Below are 26633 nucleotides of genomic sequence, written 5' to 3' on the forward strand. Positions count from 1 at the left end.
GAGAGGCGATCACAACAGAAATGAAAGTTAAGAAACAAAGGACCCAGCAGTATAACTTTGGCACCTAAAACACTTTGACTAGTAAATAGAGAAAGTGTGATAATATTTATATCTTACCTGATAATGATACATTTCCACTGGATCATTTGGCTGAACATTTGGCTGAAAGCTGCATCAAAAGGAAGCCTGTCTTGGCTTGTGTAGATGTGTAGATGCCTCTTGAATGTCATGGCTCGCAGTAGATATGATTGTCCCTTAGTGGATAACTCCTCACCTTATGAATACTTATAAATTCAATTGAACGCTTACTAGACGCTCTAACAACTTTATAGTTGTTTATTGGCTTAAAATTGGTTTGTACCGACATTCAAGAACATTTTTGGCAATTATGCTGAATATAAAGTGAACGATCACTGAATATTTAAGCACATTGGCCTACATCTTGCCTTACAAATTAACTGCGCTTCGTTTAAATGATGATATGACATTTCTTTTTATTGACTGAAAACTTGGTATTCAAATATTCTTTAATTGACTGTTGATTACAAATCTAATAATGCATTATTTCAGTAACAACCAGGAATTTATTACATCTCCATTACTTGATGATGAATGATGGCCACACATTTGATATCACTTTATTTAACAGAATAATTAATATTTATCGTATATTTAAAGAGATACATAGAATTACATATAATCGGTACACAATATTTTTTATTACTTCTTCATCCCTGAAGACACAGGTAGATTCATCTAAATCAAAGACTAGACCAGTCTATTATGAGATTTTAGGTGTGATTGAGTTAATGTCGATACAAAGATTAGATAAAAATAATAATTAGATAAAATGTTAACATAAGTCAACTGAATTCAGTATGAAAGATCTCAGGGATCCTAAACCTGTTAAAGCTAGACTTTATTAATTCATCAATTGAAGGATAACGCTTCTTCAAACGTTTGAGAATTACTAGACATTTTATGACAATTGAATGATAAGAGTCCATTATTTAAATCACAGGGACCTGACACGATTTTTTTAACCAACAGTATATATATTAGTCCGCTAAACCTGCCTTTATTATTAGGGTGTTTTTGTTTGTTTGTTTGTTGTTGTTTTTTTTGCCTAATATATATCTATATATACTGTTGGTTAAATATCAAAGAAACACAATTTAATAAAGCATGATAATTTATTGACTCGTACCCTATCCGGGCCTCGAACTCACGATCTACGGCACTCAATCGCCTAGCCAAACATAGATGCGCCTTCTACCACTGCGCCGCATCCACATCCTATGCTGTTGGTTAAAATATTCGTGTCAGGTCCCTGTGATTTAAATGGTTATAATATGTCAAAATTGGACGAATTTTTTTTCATGCTATTTTTATTTCGGAAATCTCGTGAAACCCATAATATTTCATGAATAAAGATGTGAAAACTATTCAAAAGCACTGACAAATATGTATGATGCCGTACAAACATAAGTTACAACGCAGATTTGTTTTACTGTAAAACTAATTGTTTTAATGTTCTATGTATGTTTAGATAAAAACAGCTGTAGAAATTACTAATAACACTGTGAAATGTAGAATGAAACTGTACACCACAACTTGGCTTCATGATCGGACCATATGTAATAATTCCATTGCACGGTAGACGTAAATATAATGAGTTTTGGCGTTAGTGCCAAAATTTATATTGAGGTATTATTTGTCTATGTAATAAACAAAACCTGTGCATTTTAAGTATTGTAATTCTCAAAATGTTGGTAACTTTCGTGGTGAATAGTTATTGGCTCGTCAGTATGAAAATTACGGCGCATGTAACTTTTACCGAATCATTGAAATAAAGTCAGACAAACCTGTCAGTGAGCTGATCAATATTTATAAACGTCTTAGTACACACTCAATGTCCAATTCCATGGTACATATTTACTCACAGATTTTAGATGTAAAGATGAGCTATCGTGTGTTATGATTTCAATTTCCGTTCTCCCCAAACGTATCTCATTCTTTTATTTCCACTCAGTTGTATAAAAAAATAAGATTTATTTTTGTTGATGCTGAATATGTCCAGCAACTAGTATAAGAAAAAGGTCATAACTTGTAACTTTGTCAAGTGGGCATTAACGCGAGGTTCATCGGTAAATTTTACAACCCCGACAAAAATAAAATTATGAAAACTGCGGATAATGAAAATTTATGAGCGCAAATAATGCAGAAGCCATCTTCAACAATGTATGCGAAATCTTTAATTTTCATTTTCAATAGCAGGAATAGAAAATAGCTCTTGTATCTCGGGCTGAGGCATGTACGAGCGAAATTGGCTCCACTCAATAATAAAAGCGAGTCGGTGTCACGAGAGACAGAAAGTATAATATCCAAAATTTAGTCGCCTATAACGATCATACCACGGATTTTGTTAGTAATTTCAATAATGTATACCTTATATTTCATATTCTTCAAGTTCCCCCAACTGGTACCGTCTTTATGTGATAAAAGTTACACTGTTTTGATATTTGAGAAACAATTTACCTTTCTTCCCTGATTCAGTAAGTTTCCATCGAGGGACCACTATTGTTTTCCCTTTAATTTTTTTTTTCATACGAGCTAGACATACACGTATCGTTCATTATATTGTTATTAATTAGAACATGGATATGATTTCCCGACATAAATACTACAAGCCTTTCATAGCTGGGATGCGAGTTCGAATCGCATGTTGGATAGTTGCCAGACACTTACCGCTGTACGGTGTTTCTTCTCTGAGTACTCAGACCAGACTTTCCTCCACCAAGAAAACCTGATATGTCCTTAAATGTCCCTTGGACGTATTTCTTATAAACCAAGAACATGATAACAAAATCAGTGCTAATTATAGCTACCCAATATAGGTATGAAGTTAATGAAGTATACACACGCGCACGATTAAAGGGAGGTAAATCTTATCTCATTCGTGATATTGCTACATATGGTTACAACATTTTTTAAAAATATAAAATCTAACCGAAATATAGACCACGGTCCCCACCACACTGTAAAATCATTTTGATATAGTGGCTAATTAATACCATTTTCGCCTTTTTTGCGCTGGAAAACGCGAAATTTTAACACGAAAAGTGCTTTTTTTTCTCGCATTAGAATAATCAGAAACATATACATGTACGTTTATATAATGTGTATATTAGAAAGATTGGCAACTAAATAATAAGTAAATTAAGAAATAAATATCGATCGACAAATGTTTCCCTCTATGTATTATAATAGTTCGATAACTATGTTTTTACTTCATATATATGCAAAAATAATGTCTAAACGAATACGTTTAAAAGTAGTAAGCGGCGTTTTTCTTTAAACTTCACAAGTCTAGTGTTCTTTCTAGAGCTTTATTTGGGTGTGAGCTTTGTTCGCACTTTCGTTATCTGATTTGCGACGGCTATGTGCTATGTGCAAAACTTTCAAATACGCACGAGGTCAGATATTGCTTTGGAAATGTTAGGTATAGTACCTCTCTGTGTATATTGAACAATGTAAAAATGTTTTTATGCTACTTTATGTAAAGTCTGCATGTACTGCGAAGTACTTGTTTTTGTTACGTATAAGTCGAAAACAAGTTTCATTTTCGACGAATGGAATATTTTTCATGATGCTACTTGCTGTCGTTTGTTTATGTTTACTTATAATCAACTTGGATCCCAAGTAAATGTACATGGAAACATATTGTTAAAAATGTTTTACTTCTTCAGGAAAGTAATTCATGGAAACAGCGTTTGACATTAAATTTTGAATTGCTCTGTTGTAGGAATATTCACATGGAATTTTCTCCATCGACTTTGTGGTCCATTTCCAAAGTTTCTCTAGCTTTTTCTGGTACTTGTAAACGCGTTACCAAATTATTGATTACTCCCCCTGATTGTGAGTTACACTGTGCCAGATGCAGTTTATGTGTATCGAATGCTGTTGCCCATTGTATTTTAGCTTATATAGATAAAGTCGCAGTGAGAGATACGTTTTTTATATAAAAAGTCGTGAATCTATTAGACCAAGCGGACAGGGAAGAACAAATACATGTTATTCTTGGTCGTCCAAATAAGAACATTATTCTAGCTCTTGGTGAGGGACATCATCGTATATTCTTTTGTCCAACATTCTGTGTTTCGGGGATAAAGTATCTGCCCTAACCTTCCAGCTATTAAATGTTGTTTTATATTCTATATATAATTCCCTGTACAGTGTAGTTATCCAATGTACTTACTTATAATAACTGTATTTTGTAAGTTTATAGTGCATTTGTTGGTAGCAAAGAGTTAAGCTATTGCTTTCTAGTCTATGCATATACTATTCAATTAATGGTAGTATCTCTGGAACCCTTTTGTTTATCTCTTTTTTCTTCTTTGTATTTCCCATGTCTTGTGTTTTCCCTTTTCTTCAAATTTGTTATCTGGCTTTTTTATTTTGTCTGTATTCTAATATGTAGCTCTCCTTTTAGGGAGGAATAAAGATATGAATAAATAAAACCACGGGAATCTGAGAATTAATTACAGTTTCTAAAACGAGCGTACATTAAGTGTTGCTAGCAGTACATGTCCACGGCCGTTATTTTTGCTTAGTTATGCTATCATTGCATGCAGTTTGAACTAATTCTGTATTCTTGTCCTGGAACTAAAATATGTGAAAACAATTTTTTTTATTAACAGTGACTTTTGTAGTTGACCTTTTGACACTAAATTACATCCCAACCTATGTTAACTCCTATTTTACCATTGCATGAAGTTTGAATATATTCTGTTTATATTTCCTCAGGTTTTCGTCCGAAAACTAAAATTTGTGAAAACAATATACATGTATTTTTAGTAAGTTTGAACAAATTGTATTGCTGCGTCTTCAAGTTATCGTCCGGAAAATAAAATTTGTGAAACAATCTATTTTTAGTAACAGTGACCTTTATAGTTGACCTGTTGATACCAAATTAAATCCCAAGCTGTTTTCTGTTATATGCTACCACTGTCTGAAGGTAAATAGAAATCCGTTGATTTTTTTCTCAAGTTGTCGTCTGGAAACTAACAGTTTGTGTAACAATCTATTTTTAGTAACAGTGACTTTTGTAGTTGACCTTTTGACCATAAATTAAATCCCCAGCTGTATTTTCCCATATGCTACCATGGTATGAAGTTTGATCAAAATTCATCAATTCGTTCTCAAGTTATCATCTGGAAACCAAAGCTCGACAGACAGACAGACAGAAAGACAGACAGATAAACAGACAGATAGACAGCGAGACAGACAGACAGACGGACATAGTGTCACTATAGTCTCCTCCGGTTACACAGACAGGGGACTAATTATTATGGACCAACCAGAGTGCCCTTAGACCAATTAAGACGTAATAGAGGTTTAGATAAAAGAACCGGTAAAATCATACTCTACATCTAGTCTAGATTAATTTTCAGATCCCTGTGTATGAATCATATTAAAATAATTTGATCCGTGAAGTTTATCAGAATCCCATTTATGCATCATTTACATTTAATTGCATTACGATGATGTACGACGACTATGTTTGGCAATGAAATCATACATCTCTGTCTCAAATCATATACCTCAGTCTCAAATCATATACCTCAGACTCAAATAGTGTTTTACACGTGAAATAATATGAAAAAGTAAAGAAAATGTTCATTTGTAAGTAAATTATCTACTGGATTTTATCTGAAGTTAACATTGTATGTGTAAACAAATGTCTGGTAATATAATTCACAATATATTTTCATAAGAGGACATGTAACACCTATAAGATATTTCTTCTTTAAAACGTGTGCAAACATTATATCTCTGACCCTAGGCCTGTTGACACTTTTTCTCTTATCAACATCTGACTTGATAGCAATGATCACGTGACATTCGGGAATATTTACCAATGGAATATTGGTGAATATCCAATTATTTACGCGAAAACCCTTTCTTAAATAGGTGACAATGCTCAATATGATTTTTGAATCATTAATTGTCAATGTTGGTATGATTAAATCAGGCCTTAGAAAGGTATCGCCTAGTCAAATCTACGATGTAAACATCTTGGCCAGAAGAAGAAGACACACAAGCAATGCATTGGATCTGATAACCTGGCTGCGTCCTGTTTCGACACATATCTGTTCATTTTGTGGGAACGCCTGGAGGAAGTTGGCCGTATTGTCCAGAGTGCCATTATTAGGAGCAGGCGAGATAGCCAGTAGCTCACATATCATCGGGTAGATATCGAGGGACTTGATTGGCGGGACGGACATCCCGGGGCGGATATTGGGTCCGATAGCATAGAATATTGGCCTCATTATCATCAAACTATTGTCATAGCCATGGTTTCCTTTCTCGGGATGTAACCGGCTATATGTTTTGTTCTGAAACGATACAAATGCATGAATAGGTCGTATTTGCGAACTTTAAAGGGGCATTTATCATAGCACGCCCCTCTTATTTAGATGTGTAGACATTTATCATAGCACGCACCTCTTATTTAGATGTGTAGATATTTATCATAGCACACCCCTCTTATTTAGATGTGTAGACATTTATCATAGCACGCCCCTCTTATTTAGATGTGTAGACATTTATCATAGCACGCCCCTCTTATTTAGATGTGTAGACATTTATCATAACACGCTCCTCATATTTAGATGTGTAGACATTTATCATAGCACGCCCTCATATTTAGATGTGTAGACATTTATCATAGCACACCCCTCTTATTTAGATGTGTAGACATTTATCATAGCACACCCCTCTTATTTAGATGTGTAGATATTTACCATAGCACGCCCCTCTTATTTAGATGTGTAGACATTTATCATAGCACACCCCTCTTATTTAGATGTGTAGATATTTATCATAGCACACCCCTCTTATTTAGATGTGTAGACATTTATCATAGCACACCCCTCTTATTTAGATGTGTAGACATTTACCATAGCACGCCCCTCTTATTTAGATGTGTAGACATTTATCATAGCACACCCCTCTTATTTAGATGTGTAGACATTTATCATAGCACGCCCTCATATTTAGATGTGTAGACATTTATCATAGCACACCCCTCTTATTTAGATGTGTAGACATTTATCATAGCACACCCCTCATATTAAAATGTGTAGACATTTATCATAGCACGCCCCTCATATTTTGATGTGTAGACATTTATCATAGCACGCCCCTCTTATTTAGATGTGTAGACATTTATCATAGCATGCCCCTCTTATTTAGATGTGTAGACAATTCTCATAGCATGCCCCTCTTATTTAGATGTGTAGACATTTATCATAGCACACCCTCTCTTATTTAGATATGTAGACATTTATCATAGCACGCCCCTCATATTTAGATGTGTAGACATTTATCATAGCACACCCCTCATATTTAGATATGTAGACATTTATCATAGCACATCCCTTTTATTTAGATATGTAGACATTTATTTAAACACGCCCCTCTTATTTAGATATGTAGACATTTATCATAGCACATCCCTCATATTTAGATGTGTAGACATTTATCATAGCGCGCCCCTCATATTTAGATGTGTAGACATTTATTTTAGCACGCCCCTCTTATTTAGATGTGTAGACATTTATTTTAGCACGCCCCTCTTATTTAGATGTGTAGACATTTATTTTAGCACGCCCCTCTTATTTAGATGTGTAGACATTCATCATAGCACGCCCCCTCTTATTCAAATATGTAGACATTTATCATAGCACGCCCCTATTTTTATACAATGAAAATTCCAAATAACTGACCCAGATGAGCGAAAATGAAAGAAGAAAAGTCCATTTTTGATTTTTAGATCTTAATGCATTATTTCACACGCTTTCTATAGCAATTTTAGATGTGTCTTTTCAGAGTGAACGTGAATCTCAAGTTTTAAAAGATGACCTAATGAGTTGCAATGGCCAAATTACGTACGTATAAGTCAGAGTATTAACGTGTGATTTAAAAGTACACACCGAGTTACAGATCTATATTTGTTTCAATCAGTCAAATTTCCAATTTCTTTAGGAACTCTTTTCTCGAAGATATCACTACGCCGTTGTTTGAATCAGACGGTGGCGTAATGTTTACGTTCTGAGATGTTAGTGATGAGATGCTAACTTACCGCAGTAATTGTCCAACCTTCTTCAGCCAATACAAATACTGGCATCACCCTTCTGTTGTTCTTGTAGTGCCAATGTTCTGGGATGTCCTCCTTCCTGTAGGCGGTGAGGTGAATGTTCCTGTTGATTCCCCTGACCACGGCGCCGATCTGCCCTTCCATTGGTACAACCTGCATGATCGGTCCAGAATCCACAGTGAACTTGATCTTGGTTCGATCTACTAAATCATATATATCTACTAGTTTGTTATCATAATCTAGAGTGGCCATGCCGTGGTCGCTTGTAACAATGAGATTGACGGAATCCAGCAGTCCACTTGTATTAAGTTTATCTAACAGTGTGCCAAGAAGAGAATCCATTTCCACAATTTTATCTTTGACTTCTTGAGATTCTGGACCGAACACGTGGCCAGTTCGGTCCGGCTCGTGGAAGTAAGTCGTCACAAAATTGTATTTATCCTTTTTAAGCATATCTATGACCAGATCCACCCTTGTTTCAAACGAGATACTTTCGTTATACGGGTACCAAGTGTTTGGGCGAAGACCGTGGATTTCCGTCTCGCTTCCTGGCCAGAACAGTGTCCCTGACTTAAGTCCACGTTTCCTGGTCGTTATCCATATTGGTTCCCCCTGGTCCCACCACTTGCTCTCGTGCGACCTCATACTAAATGTTTCGTTGAATATTGGATCGTACATGTGGTTACCCACAATGCCGTGGCTTTCTTCATACAAACCTATAGTGGAGATATGTACACGTAAGTTCTAACAAGCCTCTATTGGAGATATGTACACTAAGTTCTAACAAACCTGTATTGGAGATACACATGTATGTACACATACGTTCTAACAGACCTATAGTGGAGATATGTACACGTAAGTTTAATGTCTAAATAGCAGAAATATTCTCATTTATGAAAACCAGAATTAAACATGTCGCTAAAATCAACTGTCTTCTCTTCCAAAGTCTACGCTGTCCATTCAAGAAATCTTCACAATGAAAAATAAAACATAAAAAGTTATTTGGTCTAATTTTAAATTAACTGACAAATGAGTGAAATGAGTGTTAATGTGGCCTATTTAACCAAGATTTGGGAGTAGAACTGATAGAACGCTTTCCGTATACCATGAATATCTTTATGCGTTTCTGTGCTAGCATTTATTTCAGACTTATTCGTTTCATTTATGATTTTAGATAGGATTATATTTCGTTACGAAGTATCGTTATTCCCCTACAGTGTATTCGTTTGCCTTATTCTATGGAACCACGTTACCACGTATTTGCATACTTTCATTATCTGTTTTTTGTACTTCATTCCAGGTTGTGTGAAACCTTATAACGTATTCAACACATGAGAGATACAAAAAATGTAAGTGGGTTCGCGAAGGAGGAACATCAAATGATGCTTGGGAAGGAGGAACATCAAATGATGCTTGTGAAGGAGAACATCAAATGATGCTTGTGAAGGAAGAACATCAAATGATGCTTGGGAAGGAGGAACATCAAATGATGCTTGTGAAGGAAGAACATCAAATGATGCTTGTGAAGGAAGAACATCAAATGATGCTTGGGAAGGAAGAACATCAAATGATGCTTGGGAAGGAGAACATCAAATGATACTTGTGAAGGAAGAACATCAAATGATGCTTGGGAAGGAGGAGCATCAAATGATGCTTGGGAATGAGGAACTTCAAATGATAGTTGGGAAGGAGAACATCAAATGATGCTTTGGAAGGAGGAACATCAAATGATAGTTGGGAAGGAGGAACATCAAATGATGCTTGTGAAGGAGGAACATCAAATGATGCTTGGAAAGGAGGAACATCAAATGATGCTAGGGAAGGAGGAACATCAAATGATAGTTGGAAAGGAGGAACATCAAATGATGCTTGGAAAGGAGGAACATCAAATGATGCTTTGGAAGGAGGAACATGAAATGATGCTTGGGAAGGAGGAACATCAAATGATGCTTGGGAAGGAGGAACTTCAAATGATGCTTGGGAAGGAGGAACATCAAATGATGCTTGTGAAGGAGGAACATCAAATGATGCTTGTGAAGGAGGAACATCAAATGATGCTTGGAAAGGAGGAACATCAAATGATGCATGGGAATGAGGAGTATCAAATGATGCTTGTGAAGGAGGAACATCAAATGATAGTTGGAAAGGAGGAGCATCAAATGATGCTTGGGAAGCTTAAGGAGGAACATGAAATGATGCTTTGGAAGGAGGAACATGAAATGATGCTTGGGAAGGAGGAACATCAAATGATGCTTTGGAAGGAGGAACATGAAATGATGCTTGGGAAGGAGGAACATGAAATGATGCTTTGGAAGGAGGAACATCAAATGATGCTTGTGAAGGAGAACATCAAATGATGCTTGTGAAGGAAGAACATCAAATGATGCTTGGGAAGGAGGAACATCAAATGATGCTTGTGAAGGAAGAACATCAAATGATGCTTGTGAAGGAAGAACATCAAATGATGCTTGGGAAGGAAGAACATCAAATGATGCTTGGGAAGGAGAACATCAAATGATACTTGTGAAGGAAGAACATCAAATGATGCTTGGGAAGGAGGAGCATCAAATTATGCTTGGGAATGAGGAACATCAAATGATAGTTGGGAAGGAGAACATCAAATGATGCTTTGGAAGGAGGAACATCAAATGATAGTTGGGAAGGAGGAACATCAAATGATGCTTTGGAAGGAGGAACATCAAATGATGCTTTGGAAGGAGGAACATCAAATGATAGTTGGAAAGGAGGAACATCAAATGATAGTTGGGAAGGAGGAACATCAAATGATGCTTTGGAAGGAGGAACATTAAATGATGCTTGGGAAGGAGGAACATGAAATGATGCTTTGGAAGGAGGAACATCAAATGATGCTTGGGAAGGAGGAACATGAAATGATGCTTTGGAAGGAGGAACATGAAATGATGCTTGGGAAGGAGGAACATGAAATGATGCTTTGGAAGGAGGAACATCAAATGATGCTTGTGAAGGAGAACATCAAATGATGCTTGGAAAGGAGGAACATCAAATGATGCTAGGGAAGGAGGAACATCAAATGATAGTTGGAAAGGAGGAACATCAAATGATGCTTGGAAAGGAGGAACATCAAATGATGCTTTGGAAGGAGGAACATGAAATGATGCTTGGGAAGGAGGAACATGAAATGATGCTTGGGAAGGAGGAACATCAAATGATGCTTGGGAAGGAGGAACTTCAAATGATGCTTTGGAAGGAGGAACATGAAATGATGCTTGGGAAGGAGGAACATCAAATGATGCTTTGGAAGGAGGAACATGAAATGATGCTTGGGAAGGAGGAACATGAAATGATGCTTTGGAAGGAGGAACATCAAATGATGCTTGTGAAGGAGAACATCAAATGATGCTTGTGAAGGAAGAACATCAAATGATGCTTGGGAAGGAGGAACATCAAATGATGCTTGTGAAGGAAGAACATCAAATGATGCTTGTGAAGGAAGAACATCAAATGATGCTTGGGAAGGAAGAACATCAAATGATGCTTGGGAAGGAGAACATCAAATGATACTTGTGAAGGAAGAACATCAAATGATGCTTGGGAAGGAGGAGCATCAAATGATGCTTGGGAATGAGGAACTTCAAATGATAGTTGGGAAGGAGAACATCAAATGATGCTTTGGAAGGAGGAACATCAAATGATAGTTGGGAAGGAGGAACATCAAATGATGCTTTGGAAGGAGGAACATCAAATGATGCTTTGGAAGGAGGAACATCAAATGATAGTTGGAAAGGAGGAACATCAAATGATAGTTGGGAAGGAGGAAATCAATAGTGGAAGAGAACATAATGATGCTTTGGAAGGAGGAACATTAAATGATGCTTGGGAAGGAGGAACATGAAATGATGCTTTGGAAGGAGGAACATCAAATGATGCTTGGGAAGGAGGAACATGAAATGATGCTTTGGAAGGAGGAACATGAAATGATGCTTGGGAAGGAGGAACATGAAATGATGCTTTGGAAGGAGGAACATCAAATGATGCTTGTGAAGGAGAACATCAAATGATGCTTGTGAAGGAAGAACATCAAAAGATGCTTGGGAAGGAGGAACATCAAATGATGCTTGTGAAGGAAGAACATCAAATGATGCTTGTGAAGGAAGAACATCAAATGATGCTTGGGAAGGAAGAACATCAAATGATGCTTGGGAAGGAGAACATCAAATGATACTTGTGAAGGAAGAACATCAAATGATGCTTGGGAAGGAGGAGCATCAAATGATGCTTTGGAAGGAGGAACATCAAATGATAGTTGGGAAGGAGGAACATCAAATGATGCTTTGGAAGGAGGAACATCAAATGATGCTTTGGAAGGAGGAACATCAAATGATAGTTGGAAAGGAGGAACATCAAATGATAGTTGGGAAGGAGGAACATCAAATGATGCTTTGGAAGGAGGAACATTAAATGATGCTTGGGAAGGAGGAACATGAAATGATGCTTGGGAAGGAGGAACATGAAATGATGCTAGGGAAGGAGGAACATCAAATGATAGTTGGAAAGGAGGAACATCAAATGATGCTTGTGAAGGAGGAACATCAAATGATAGTTGGAAAGGAGGAACATCAAATGATGCTTGGGAATGAGGAACATCAAATGATGCTTGGAGGGAGGAACTTCAAATGATGCTTTGGAAGGAGGAACATCAAATGATGCTTGTGAAGGAGGAACATCAAATGATAGTTGGAAAGGAGGAACATCAAATGATGCTTGTGAAGGAAGAACATCAAATGATGCTTGGGGAGAAGGAACATCAAATGATGCTTGTGAAGGAAGAACATGAAATGATGCTTGGGAAGGAGGAACATGAAATGATGCTTGTGAAGGAAGAACATCAAATTATGTTTGGGAAGGAAGAACATCAAATGATAGTTGGGAAGGAGGAACATCAAATGATGCTTGTGAAGGAAGAACATCAAATGATAGTTGTGAAGGAGGAACATGAAATGATAGTTGGAAAGGAGGAACATCAAATGATGCTTGTGAAGGAAGAACATCAAATGATGCTTGGGGAGGAGGAACATCAAATGATGCTTGTGAAGGAAGAACATGAAATGATGCTTGGGAAGGAGGAACATGAAATGATGCTTGTGAAGGAAGAACATCAAATGATGTTTGGGAAGGAAGAACATCAAATGATAGTTGGGAAGGAGGAACATCAAATGACGTTTGGGAATTAAGAATATCAAATAATGTTCGCGAAGTTCGAAAATTGAGCGCAAATACACGGGAACTTATCTTTTATATTTAGTGATTGTTGTTATATTTTCTTTCTCTGCTTACCTGTCGCCATACTGTAGTGTGATGGGAATGTTTTGGTAGTGAACGTGTTGTTGACATAAGCTGCTCGCACTCCTAAACTTGCCATTCTATCGAAGTTGGGCGTCGACACTTTCTCGGGATAGTCATACCTGAAGCCATCCATGGACACGAGAAGTACTTGGTTGGCATACTTTCTACAGACCTTCGATAGCACAACTGTTATACTGAACAGAAACAGGAACACAACAGCTCGGTGTCCCTTCATCACGCTGTAACAACAATGCCAGTTCTGTTTATATAATGGTATGTTCTTTTAATTAAGTTAATCTGTTTAACATCCAATTTACATGGTCGTTTAAGGGTGTCTCGTTTAGGAGGTGGAGAAATGTCGGTGTACCCGGATAAATACAACCCACCTACGGTCAGTACCTGGTAACTGTCCCACATGGAATTCGAACTCCCGACCAAGAGGTGGAAGCTTCTGTCATTATTGTGTCCTTTTAAGTGATGTCGTCGTGTGATGTCTGTCAAGTAATCGATAACCAATACAACACAGAATTGGTGACCTTATTAGTGATGTCGTCGTGTGATGTCTGTCAAGTAATCGATAACCAATATAACACAGAATTGGTGTCCTTGTTAGTGATGTCGCCGTGTGATGTCTGTCAAGTAATCGATAACCAATACAACACAGAATTGGTGACCTTATTTGTGATGTCGCCGTGTGATGTCTGTCAAGTAATCGATAACCAATACAACACAGAATTGGTGTCCTTGTTAGTGATGTCGTCGTGTGATGTCTGTCAAGTAATCGATAACCAATACAACACAGAATTGGTGTCCTTGTTAGTGATGTCATCGTGTGATGTCTGTCAAGTAATCGATAACCAATACAACACAGAATTGGTGACCTTGTTAGTGATGTTGTCGTGTGATGTCTGTCAAGTAATCGATAACCAATATAACACAAAATTGTGTCCTTGTTAGTGATGTCGTCGTGTGATGTCTGTCAAGTAATCGATAACCAATACAACACAGAATTGGTGTCCTTGTTAGTGATGTCGTCGTGTGATGTCTGTCAAGTAATCGATAACCAATATAACACAGAATTGGTGTCCTTGTTAGTGATGTCGTCGTGTGATGTCTGTCAAGTAATCGATAACCAATACAACACAGAATTGGTGTCCTTATTAGTGATGTCGTCGTGTGATGTCTGTCAAGTAATCGATAACCAATACAACACAGAATTGGTGTCCTTGTTAGTGATGTTGTCGTGTGATGTCTGTCAAGTAATCGATAACCAATATAACACAAAATTGTGTCCTTGTTAGTGATGTCGTCGTGTGATGTCTGTCAAGTAATCGATAACCAATACAACACAAAATTGGTGTCCTTGTAAGTGATGTTGTCGTGTGATGTCTGTCAAGTAATCGATAACCAATATAACACAGAATTGGTGTCCTTGTTAGTGATGTTGTCGTGTGATGTCTGTCAAGTAATCGATAACCAATACAACACAGAATTGGTGTCCTTGTAAGTGATGTTGTCGTTTGATGTCTGTCAAGTAATCGATAACCAATATAACACAGAATTGGTGTCCTTGTTAGTGATGTTGTCGTGTGATGTCTGTCAAGTAATCGATAACCAATACAACACAGAATTGGTGACCTTATTAGTGATGTTGTCGTGTGATGTCTGTCAAGTAATCGATAACCAATATAACACAGAATTGGTGTCCTTGTAAGTGATGTTGTCGTGTGATGTCTGTCAAGTAATCGATAACCAATATAACACAGAATTGGTGACCTTGTTAGTGATGTTGTCGTGTGATGTCTGTCAAGTAATCGATAACCAATACAACACAGAATTAGTGTCCTTGTTAGTGATGTCGTCGTGTGATGTCTGTCAAGTAATCGATAACCAATACAACACAGAATTGGTGTCCTTGTTAGTGATGTCATCGTGTGATGTCTGTCAAGTAATCGATAACCAATACAACACAGAATTGGTGTCCTTGTTAGTGATGTTGTCTTGTGATGTCTGTCAAGTAATCGATAACCAATACAACACAGAATTGGTGTCCTTGTTAGTGATGTCATCGTGTGATGTCTGTCAAGTAATCGATAACCAATACAACACAGAATTGGTGTCCTTGTTAGTGATGTTGTCGTGTGATGTCTGTCAAGTAATCGATAACCAATACAACACAGAATTGGTGTCCTTGTAAGTGATGTTGTCGTTTGATGTCTGTCAAGTAATCGATAACCAATACAACACAGAATTGGTGTCCTTGTAAGTGATGTTGTCGTTTGATGTCTGTCAAGTAATCGATAACCAATACAACACAGAATTGGTGTCCTTGTTAGTGATGTCATCGTGTGATGTCTGTCAAGTAATCGATAACCAATACAACACAGAATTGGTGTCCTTGTTAGTGATGTTGTCGTGTGATGTCTGTCAAGTAATCGATAACCAATACAACACAGAATTAGTGTCCTTGTTTGTGATGTTGTCGTGTGATGTCTGTCAAGTAATCGATAACCAATACAACACAGAATTAGTGTCCTTGTTAGTGATGTCGTCGTGTGATGTCTGTCAAGTAATCGATAACCAATACAACACAGAATTGGTGTCCTTGTTAGTGATGTCGTCGTGTGATGTCTGTCAAGTAATCGATAACCAATACAACACAGAATTGGTGTCCTTGTTAGTGATGTCGTCGTGTGATGTCTGTCAAGTAATCGATAACCAATACAACACAGAATTAGTGTCCTTGTTAGTGATGTCGTCGTGTGATGTCTGTCAAGTAATCGATAACCAATACAACACAGAATTGGTGACCTTATTAGTGATGTTGTCGTGTGATGTCTGTCAAGTAATCGATAACCAATACAACACAGAATTGGTGACCTTGTTAGTGATGTCGTCGTGTGATGTCTGTCAAGTAATCGATAACCAATACAACACAGAATTAGTGACCTTATTAGTGATGTTGTCGTGTGATGTCTGTCAAGTAATCGATAACTAATACAACACAGAATTGGTGTCCTTGTTACTCATATAAACAGTCTTTTATCGGTTCACTGTTTGCTACGCCGCTTGAAGCGTAGCAGTTAGAATCGAATGCAAATCACGCCATCTTGCAGGATAGCCATGTAGCAAGAACGCTTGAATCAGAAGGATGTTCGGTGTGTTACAAGCACTGCCTGTTGAAGTAATATTAAAACGAATTACGGAAACAGACTTTAATCTGTCCGGATTCGGACGCCATCTTCCTGATAAAGCATGGTCACATGTGCGCTTGCATCCGTTAATTAGGTTTCGGTGTAGAACAAGCATTCGTGGTAAAAGTATTCTGAATATGGATTTTCGAGAAATTAATCGGGCATTTTAATTAAATCTGGTTTCATTTACAGATGGAACAAATATATCTGTAGTAGTATACCATGTTCGAGACATTACTTTTATATTTCTTATTTAATTTAGATCACCATCGTGTAACATTAATAATCAGACAACTGAACATACTAAAATGCGGGATGACAGTACATACTAAAAAGGGAATGAAAACGGACCATAGAAAAACATAGAAACATATTAGATTAAGTTCAATATTGTCTTTGCCTTTTCTCTGAGCTTAGCAATCTCTGCATAAAACCCTTTTTAATTTGTTGGAAGCAAAAGTATTATTAAAACTGTTCGTCTGCACTAGACCTGGCTACCTTGCACTAACACAAGCTCACAAATTATAAAATGGCTTTCAACAGATCAATTAAAATTGCTAAACAATATCATCATATCATTGTTTAATTTCCATATTCTGTCCAATCAAACAGTTAAGCTTCCGCGAAGCCCACCTAGCTTTTTGGGAAGCTAATACTTGTTATCTACAATAATCACACGACATCCAGTGACCTAGCTCTTGTTACATATTGTTACTAGTGCTATAGAAATGCCCTTATCAATGTATCGCCATATTATGGTTTATGGGAATTTTCATCGGCCGAGCCAGGCAAAATCACCATTTGAACTCGTTATCAAAAAAAAAGTTGTAGTTTTGTGATAAAATGTGTCATGGTCATTTTCATATGAAAGCTGACCCAAAACTACCCAAACTCCTTATACTCGGTCAAGATCCCATATACATGTATAAAATTGATGGTGTTTAAAAAAAATTGGAAACATGATCGTGAAAAATAGAAATTAATGTAAAAAATAAAAGAATAAACATCAATATTTAAAGTTAATTTAAAGAAAATATCGTCTGTATAATTACTGACTTTTGTTTTACTGTTTTGATAAACAGCTGTATTTAAGAATATAAATACATGAAATAACGTGGTGAAAATGTATTACCTGTCTTGAGACTGCCAATCGATCGTGAGTGACCAGTGACTGACAATGGCCGGTGGTGGTGAGGCCAATTAAATTAGTCGTTGTCCTGTCAAACTTCCACAAACGTTGGGTATGTGCCTTGACCTATAAACAACAGAGATAGTGGAAGTGTACCGTGTTATACCATACTGACAGGCTTTCGCCATACACAGTGGTTGTTTTGTACACTAGAGATTGTGAAAACTGGTATCTTAAAGTATATATCATTTAACACAAAATTATGAAATAAGACCGTAATGAGATAAACGAAATACACACGGAATTCTTAAATAATACAATACTATATAAGAAATAATCCCGAATAGAAGGTGCTTCGTTTACAGCTATTCACGGACACATATTGTGCCTTTTTCGTTGAAATAAATTATTCATATACATGTACATGCCTTTTAAAATACAACCGATTGCAAGATTCACTTTCAACATATTAATACACGTAGCTGTAATTTATATTAATGCCCAGAAGACATATCTGAAAAGAACTAATATTTGGATGTTATCTAGGAAAATAAATTTTGCAGATTTAATAGAATTGAATAAACATGATACTCCTGGTTTTAGACCCTGTTTACACTGGGAATAGTTTGTATGTATCTTAGGAATACTTAACCAGGCTCTAAATCTTATCGCCACATTCCATAATAGTTCATTGCTGAAGTTCTTATTGACAAACCCAGATGTAAAAAAATTTAGATAATAAAAAGGGAGAGTAATGTATGTTAATGATTTAATAAAGAAATAACTAATTCTTGCACAATTAAATCATTTCAAGAATTTTCTCAACGATATGAAATGTAGACTAATTTGCTTTAATACTTAAGTCATATTTTAGCAGTAAAGAATGAAAATCCAGAATTATCAAACCTTGAAATAATAAGACCATTTATTCCAGTTAAATATGAACCAAACACATTTCACAATATCCTGTTAAAGGCCCAATCCCTCTCCGGAGCAAAATTCATATGTTTCTAAAAAGCATTAATAACATAAGAAAATATATAATGATGGCTTAAGATGAGGTAACAACATGCAGCTTACGTAAGATATCCTGCGTAGTATATGATAACAGTTGGGTTTCATTTCACTGTTTTGCCTTCTGGTGCAATGATAATCAACTACCGTGCGGTATTTAGGACGACGGCGGGAAACATAAGACGACCCGCGTTATGAAAATTAACATTTTGTTTATTTGAATTAAATTGTTCAGAAGGTGATGATAAGTGTAGTATTAACGGTAAGTTGATAACTTTTGCGACAAAATTATCAATCTCGTTTTCACATTCCCATTTTAAAAAATAAAAGCCGTTTCGGAAAGGAAGTGGCCCTTTAATTAAAAGAAAGTTGTGAGCCTACATGGCGGATAGAATAGAATATAGTGTTTGACTCTAGCGGTATTTCGTGGAACCGGTTTTTAAAATTAACCTTTCTAACAACTGGTTATACAAGATTTCGGTGATTTCAATACAAAGCTAACCACCACATTCTAGTAATTTCACTAGAATTAATCACCACATTCTAGTGATTTCAATAGAGTTAATCACCACATTCTAGTGATTTCAATAGAATTAATCAACACATTTTAGTGATTTCAATAGAGTTAATCAACACATTCTAGTGATTTCAATAGAGTTAATCACCACATTCTAGTGATTTCAATAGAGTATATCACCACATTTTAGTGATTTCAATAGAGTTAATCACCACATTTTAGTGATTTCAATAGAGTTAATCAACACATTCTAGTGATTTCAATAGAGTTAATCACCACATTTTAGTGATTTCAATAGTTAATCACCACATTCTAGTGATTTCAATAGAGTATATCACCACATTTTAGTGATTTCAATAGAGTTAATCACCACATTTTAGTGATTTCAATAGAGTTAATCAACACATTCTAGTGATTTCAATAGAGTTAATCACCACATTCTAGTGATTTCAATAGTGTTAATGACCACATTCTTGTGATTTCAATTGAGTTAACCACCACATTCTAGTGATTTCAATAGAGTTAATCAACATGTTCTAGTGATTTCAACAGAGTTAATCAACACGTTCTAGTGATTTCAACAGAGTTAATCAACACATTCTAGTGATTTCAATAGAGTTAATCATCACATCCTAGTGATTTCAATAGAGTTAATCAACACATTCTAGTGATTTCAATAGAGTTAATCACCACATTCTAGTGATTTCAACAGAGTTAATCAACACATTCTAGTGATTTCAATAGAGTTAATCATCACATCCTAGTGATTTCAATAGAGTTAACCATCACATTCTAGTGATTTCAATAGAGTTAATCACCACATTCTAGTGATTTCAATAAAGTTAATCACCACATTCTTGTGATTTCAATAGAGTTAATCATCACATTTTAGTGATTTCAATAGAGTTAATCACCACATTCTTGTTATTTCAATAGAGTTAACCACCACATTCTAGTATTTTAATAAAGTTTCTAGTGACGGCCGACGGCGGTGACGCTTCGTCTTCTTTAATCGCACAGTTTTCAAAGTTTTCCCGAGGACAGAGATACATTGAACAAACTCCTACCAACCAAGCATATTTAAAGAGAAGAGATAACAAAGATTTTGAAATTTTTTCGAATGAAATAGAAATTACCAAAAATACCATTTCGTCTCCTTTATCACATTCCTGTTCACATTCAAGACGACATCATTAAAATATTTAGTCAAATTTCTGTTTTGAAATATTTATACAGGTTTGTTAAAATTTGAAGAAAAAAATTAGAATATTAGGCTTTGTTTTGATTTACTTCACTGATCATATAATAAAATAGTCATGGACTTGGTGCTGGCAAATATGGTGTGATATGAACTGGAAATGAGATATTGACCGAGGCTATTATAAGATTGCTCCGTCTCGGTTAATATCTCTTTTTCAGGTTCATATATCATATTCACCCGCACAAAAATCTATGATTGTATATCAACATTGAATTGTACCCAAATACTCGCCGTATCCACTTAAAAACACTTTAATTATGGAAACTTATTATTATATAATGTCTTTGTCATATATGTGTACTTGGCTACCGGAACGATATGGATCGTGATATATTCTACTTTCACTTTCGTTTTTATCCTGTGTTTTTAAACTGTATTGTGTTTTAAAACTGTACTGCCAAGTCCGTTTTGTCGAGTTTTGTTATTGAAAAGAACATAATTTGCATCACTATAACATAAGATATTAGCCTACAGTACTTTCAGTACTTTGATTAGTTTTATTCGTACCTCAATCAACAAATTTATCGGACAGTATTTTTTCGCAATAATGAACACTATTGAACCTTGTGAACACTGTAACTTGAGTAGATATTTACCGAGCTTATCTTTATAGGTAGCCTAATATGTTGAAAGAGTTTTAACATAGATATTGCCTGACAGCAACCTACAGAGTTATTGCCCTTTGTGATGAGGAATTTGTTTTACATTGTCAACACAATAACTTGAGTAGAGAAATTTGAAAATGGAAATGGTGTGTCAGTGACTTATGGTCAAACGGTCCTGATGACTGGTGATGACCGTTAAGGCCCGTGGGCTTAATGTTAGATATGAACCGACCATCACTGATCTATCTTAGTGTCTCATCGTGCGTCCTTTTAGCAAGCCTAGACATTTGTCTGGAACTACAAAAGCAGTATTATCGTCTAGTACCTATAAACTCAGCTGGGCGGTAGGTGATTCTCCATAAATTAAAATCCAGTTTTCAGTATATTTATCTTATAATTCATGCGTTCCATTTGCGGATTCGTAACATTTGTACTAAATTAATACGGCACCGCCAAAATGAAACGCGTTTGGATTTCGCCATGATGACGGCACCCATAGGTGACCTTAATTATAGGTCAAAGTCATTCATATCAGTATGCTACATGCCGATATTAAGTATCTAGAACTTTTAGACATTCACAAAAGGACATTTGAAGTTTTTCGGTTTTTTGGCCCCTATAACATTGAATATAAGTGACCTTGAATGCAGGCCAAGGCCATTCATATTAACAAACTTGGTAGTCAGTTATGACAGCATGTATTTCATAAGATGTCATTTGAATATTTTAGGATTTTTGGTCTCTGTGACATTGAATGAAGGCCGATGGTGGAATTTAGCAGAAGTTATAAGTCTGTACGCCATGGGTAAAACCCAAAAACCTCTGATATTGTTTTCTTCGGCGATAATTACATATTTTATGTGTATAATAAGATCCAGGTGGGTGTGGAGTTCTCACCCTTGAGCGTTTTGGAATATTCAAGATGGCGTCCAAGATGGCCGCCGAATATTAATTTCTATATAGTTTCTTCAGAAATCACATAAAACTAACATCTATTTCATTTTAAATCTTTATATGATACAATTGGTAAAAACGGAAGTATACTTTAGTATAAACATCACAAAAAAGGAGGAATAAAGATATGAATGAATGAATGTCAAATTCCCTGAATTGCCAATCTAAGGATCTAAACAAGGAAACAAAAAAAAATACGGATTAAAAAACCCAGTATCAATTCAAATTCTAAAATGGTTAACTACTTTGGCAAAAAAAATGCTTAAGGTATTCATGCATATATTTATTGTTTGATTATTGATTATGCTACACGTTTATGAAATAAAAATAATGCCTGTCATCATTCGTGTATTAGTTAAGTGATATCCGTGGAGAAAGCATTTCCGTTTATTCGGCATATTGATCTTGTTCAGATCAGAATTATCAAACAGTTACATTTTCAATCTGAAGCCTATCTTTTTTCTTTTGTCATGCTTTTCGTCAAATGTCTATTGAATTACAAAATGTTCATTGAAATACGTCCTTTATGGAAATATAAACCTAAAGTTGACCTAAATATACGCACTAACAACACTTCGCATAAATGGATGCTGTCCTTATAGCTGTTACGAGGACTTTACGCTCCAACTAAAACAATCAATCAAACAATAACTTACCTCGTGTTGCTATTCCGACAGGTAGTTTTTTATCCAAAAATATGCCAGGCAGTTTTGTAAACTAGTAATACCAATATTTCGGACACATATTTTTGGGAATGAAATTTGTCTGAAATTTTTGTAATTATGATACACGTTTTGCCAGACCCATATCGGCCATCGTAGGCAACGGCCAGGGTTCGGCATACAAGACGTGCGACCACAATGCGTAATGGCGGACAGCAAGCGAGTTTGAACATTTCACACACATTTCACAACAGTTTGTTTTTCTGGCATATCACAGTAAAACCAACTTATCTGATTACATTAGAACTGGTTTGTTTCTGATGTATATGCAAATGTTAATGTACTCTTAGACTGAATTGTCCCTTTAACACTCGCACCTGTTACAATATCTGATAATATACCTCTTTCCCACATAATAACTATGTACAATATTGTAATGATAATATGTCACTGGTGTTATTTGAGTAGGAACCCTGTATTGTATCAGTCCTCCTCCCATGTTTGGACATTTAACCATACATGGGGCCCCCGATAAGCTCGTCTTCCCGTTGCTATGTTCTGCAGGTTTTGCCATACGTGTCTGATGGCTTAGAATCTGTTGTCATTCTTGTTATTACCTCAAATGACTATTTCATTCACGTCTATTGGACTGGTAAACCTCAACAGCCAACTACAACAATGGAGAGACATACAGTCCGACACTCAGCTGTCATACTTGACATTCTCCTTTCATTGGTTTCTTCGCAACCTCCTCCCCTTGGCACTGTCAGATCTACTTCAATGAGAAGTTTAAACTTCACGACGAAGTTTTATTCAGCCCCCAATATCGGGTAAGACTAGCTAACTAATCTTCATCGCCTATGTCTGTGTTTTGTCCATGATAGAAAAGTTTCTTTTCAACTGTCCTTTCCCCTCGATTTTGCGGCCATCTTGTACGAATATAAAAAGTAATGCGGTCATATTTGTCCGCCATCTTGAAATTTTGAAGAAGACAAATGAGTGTGTTTGGGTTTTATTAGTTTAACGTCCTATTAACAGCCAGGGACATGTAAGGACGTGCAAGGTTTGTTGGTGGAGGAAAACCTGAGTACCCGGAGAAAACCCACCGACCAGCGGTCAATTTCTGGTTAAATTCCCCTGTGGATATTTACATTGAAAATCCTCGTCCTTAAATACGGTGACTTGACATTCAACTTGCACAAATTTGTCTTTTGTAAAGAAGGATAACTTGGTTACAACAAGGTGAAGGTAATGAAATATGTATTCATAAAACAAGAAGAAAATTATATTAAAGGCCCACTACCTTTCCGAAACGACCTTTTAAATGGGAATGTAAAATAAAATTGAAAGTTTGCAGAGTACAAAAAGATTTTAGCTTAATCAAATGTTTATGTAATTGTTCATAACGCGGGTCGTCTTATGTTTCCCGTCGTCGTCCTAATTACAGCGTGTTAGTTGATTATCACTGCGCCAGACGGCAAAACAGTGAAATGAATCTTCACTGTTAACATAGATTACGCAAGGAACCAAACATTTGTTTGGTGTTGTAACCTTATCTAAGGTATTCGATATTCTTGATTTATTTTTTATTTTTCTTTGTTTCAGAAAGGTAGTAGGCCTTTAAAGTGAATAGTCGGGTAAAGAAAACCAGTCTAAATGCGTTCATTGGCCTTCCAAAAGTTCTCACATATTAATACGATGGCCAAGTTCTGCTTACGTTTCCAAGTTCTGACCATTAAAGTAAAGGAAAGTTGAAAGCATTGAAAGCGAGGCTGCGTGGAAATGTAACCACGGACATAGTCAGCCGGGAGGACGTTTTAGCGATTCCTATACTTTAAATTAATTTCTTCGTAAGCAGACAGATTTTGGCGAGATTTTATTTTTCTATTTCATAAGAAATCATACTGGATACATTCACACCATTTTTACCGACTTTAGCCATCCTTGCCCGACTGTTCACTTTAATGAATGAAAATTAAAAGTTAAATGATGTCACCGTAACCTGTACAAACCTGCCTCCTTGATGCGCTTTACTACAGTAGTCCCATTGAAAATCTAGTAAAACAAGTACAGTACAAGTTAGTACGGTTTACATGCCGTTCAAGAATACGTATACTTTATATAGATGGAGAATTCTACCCGAGGGGCTCGCTATGTACCTAGATGTGTACTGGTGTCCGACATTACACTGTGTTTACTCGGACTGACAGATAAGTCTAACAACATTTTATCGAATAATTAAAAGCAAACATACGCGGTCTTCACCACAGGCACTGTCGACTGCAGGGTATGTTTTCTATATCCCGCCTTCCGATATCATCGCAGAAGGATAATTTCCTCGCCGTTCGGTGACCTCGGGTAATAATCAGCCAATAAAATGATACGAAATGCGTCAAATTCAAACTCGATGGACTCGCGTCTAAAAAAGGTCGAAAAAATCGTCGAATAGGTACGGTTCTAATTAAGGAGAAGGCTTCAAGAGTTTTATAGATTATTTTCATCGAATACCAGAGATAAGGAAGAAGTATAATCGGACCACGACAAAGAAGTAGGAATTATGTAGGATACGTGTACATGGTGCATTACAGATCACTCAGTGGTTCAAATGCTATCAAAATATTCCCTATCGTTAACCATAACAGTACTAGTCTTACTCCCCGCCAAAACCCGTACGAGCAAGTACAGGGACCACGTGGCCTAACTGGATTTAACTGGAATTTTGAAAAGGGTGATGCATTTCCAATCCACAACGGTATAGAAACACGTCAATATGTTGATTGTCCCTGACAAGCCACACGAACTACTCTTTGACATCAACCAAGCCCAAGTACCCTTAATCCCTGACAAGTCACACGCACTACTCTTTGACATCAACCAAACCCCAGTACCTTTAATCTCTGACAAGCCACACGAACTAATCTTTGACATCAACCAAGCCCAAGTACCCTTAATCCCTGACAAGTCACACGAACTACTCTTTGACATCAACCAAACCCCAGTACCTTTAATCTCTGACAAGTCACACGGACTACTCTTTGACATCAACCAAACCCCAGCACCTTTACTCTCTGACAAGCCACACGAACTACTCTTGGACATCAACCAAACCCCAGTACCTTTAATCTCTGACAAGCCTCACGAACTAATCTTGGACATCAACCAAACCCCAGTACCTTTAATCTCTGACAAGCCACGCGAACTAATCTTGGACATCAACCAAACCCCAGTATCTTTAATCTCTGACAAGCCACACGAACTACTCTTGGACATCAACCAAACCCCAGTACCTTTAATCTCTGACAAGCCACACGAACTAATCTTGGACATCAACCAAACCCCAGTACCTATAATCTCTGACAAGCCACACGAACTAATCTTGGATATCAACCAAACCCCAGTATCTTTAATCTCTGACAAGCTACACGGACTACTCTTTGACATCAACCAAACCCAGTACCTTTAATCTCTGACAAGTCACACGAACTACTCTTTGACAATAACCAAACCCCAGTACCTTTAATCTCTGAGAAGTCACACGAACTACTCTTGGACATCAACCAAACCCCAGTACCTTTAATCTCTGACAAGTCACACGGACTACTCTTGGACATCAACCAAACCCCAGCACCTTTACTCTCTGACAAGCCACACGAACTACTCTTGGACATCAACCAAACCCCAGTACCTTTAATCTCTGACAAGTCACACGGACTACTCTTTGACATCAACCAAACCCCAGTACCTTTAATCTCTGACAAGTCACACGAACTACTCTTTGACATCAACCAAACCCCAGTATTTTTAATCTCTG

At 36.6% G+C, this 26633-nt stretch overlaps 1 protein-coding gene across 2 annotated transcripts; it reads right to left on the reverse strand.

The window, feature by feature from the left end:
* Positions 1–1501: 1501 nt before the first annotated feature.
* On the reverse strand, positions 1502–18196 carry LOC138324028 (ectonucleotide pyrophosphatase/phosphodiesterase family member 5-like). 2 transcript variants are annotated; one of them, XM_069269023.1, is made up of 5 exons: positions 18133–18196; positions 17813–17935; positions 13478–13725; positions 8147–8877; positions 1502–6398 (listed from the first exon to the last, which is right to left on the reverse strand). In XM_069269023.1, exons 3-5 carry the CDS (start codon positions 13719–13721, stop codon positions 6063–6065), a joined length of 1311 nt encoding a protein of 436 aa, XP_069125124.1. In that variant the 5' UTR covers positions 13722–13725; positions 17813–17935; positions 18133–18196; the 3' UTR covers positions 1502–6062. The 2 variants fall into 2 exon arrangements, with proteins under 2 accessions (XP_069125124.1, XP_069125125.1); XM_069269024.1 differs by having other exon boundaries at positions 18110–18178.
* Between the last annotated feature and the right edge of the window lie 8437 nt (positions 18197–26633).

This window comes from Argopecten irradians, chromosome 5, assembly GCF_041381155.1.
Source record: "Argopecten irradians isolate NY chromosome 5, Ai_NY, whole genome shotgun sequence".
In the NCBI taxonomy this organism is placed as follows: Eukaryota; Metazoa; Mollusca; class Bivalvia; order Pectinida; family Pectinidae; genus Argopecten; species Argopecten irradians.

What these genes read in the sequence shown, in the direction of transcription:
- LOC138324028 (XM_069269023.1), bottom strand. Translation starts at nt 13,721, where the DNA reads ATGAAGGGACACCGAGCTGTTGTGTTCCTGTTTCTGTTCAGTATAACA. An exon ending in ACACTACAGTATGGCGACAG is followed by an intron (nt 8,878 to 13,477) that starts GTAAGCAGAGAA and finishes TCTCCACTATAG; the next exon opens with GTTTGTATGAAGAAAGCCAC. An exon ending in AAGGTTGGACAATTACTGCG is followed by an intron (nt 6,399 to 8,146) that starts GTAAGTTAGCAT and finishes GTATCGTTTCAG; the next exon opens with AACAAAACATATAGCCGGTT.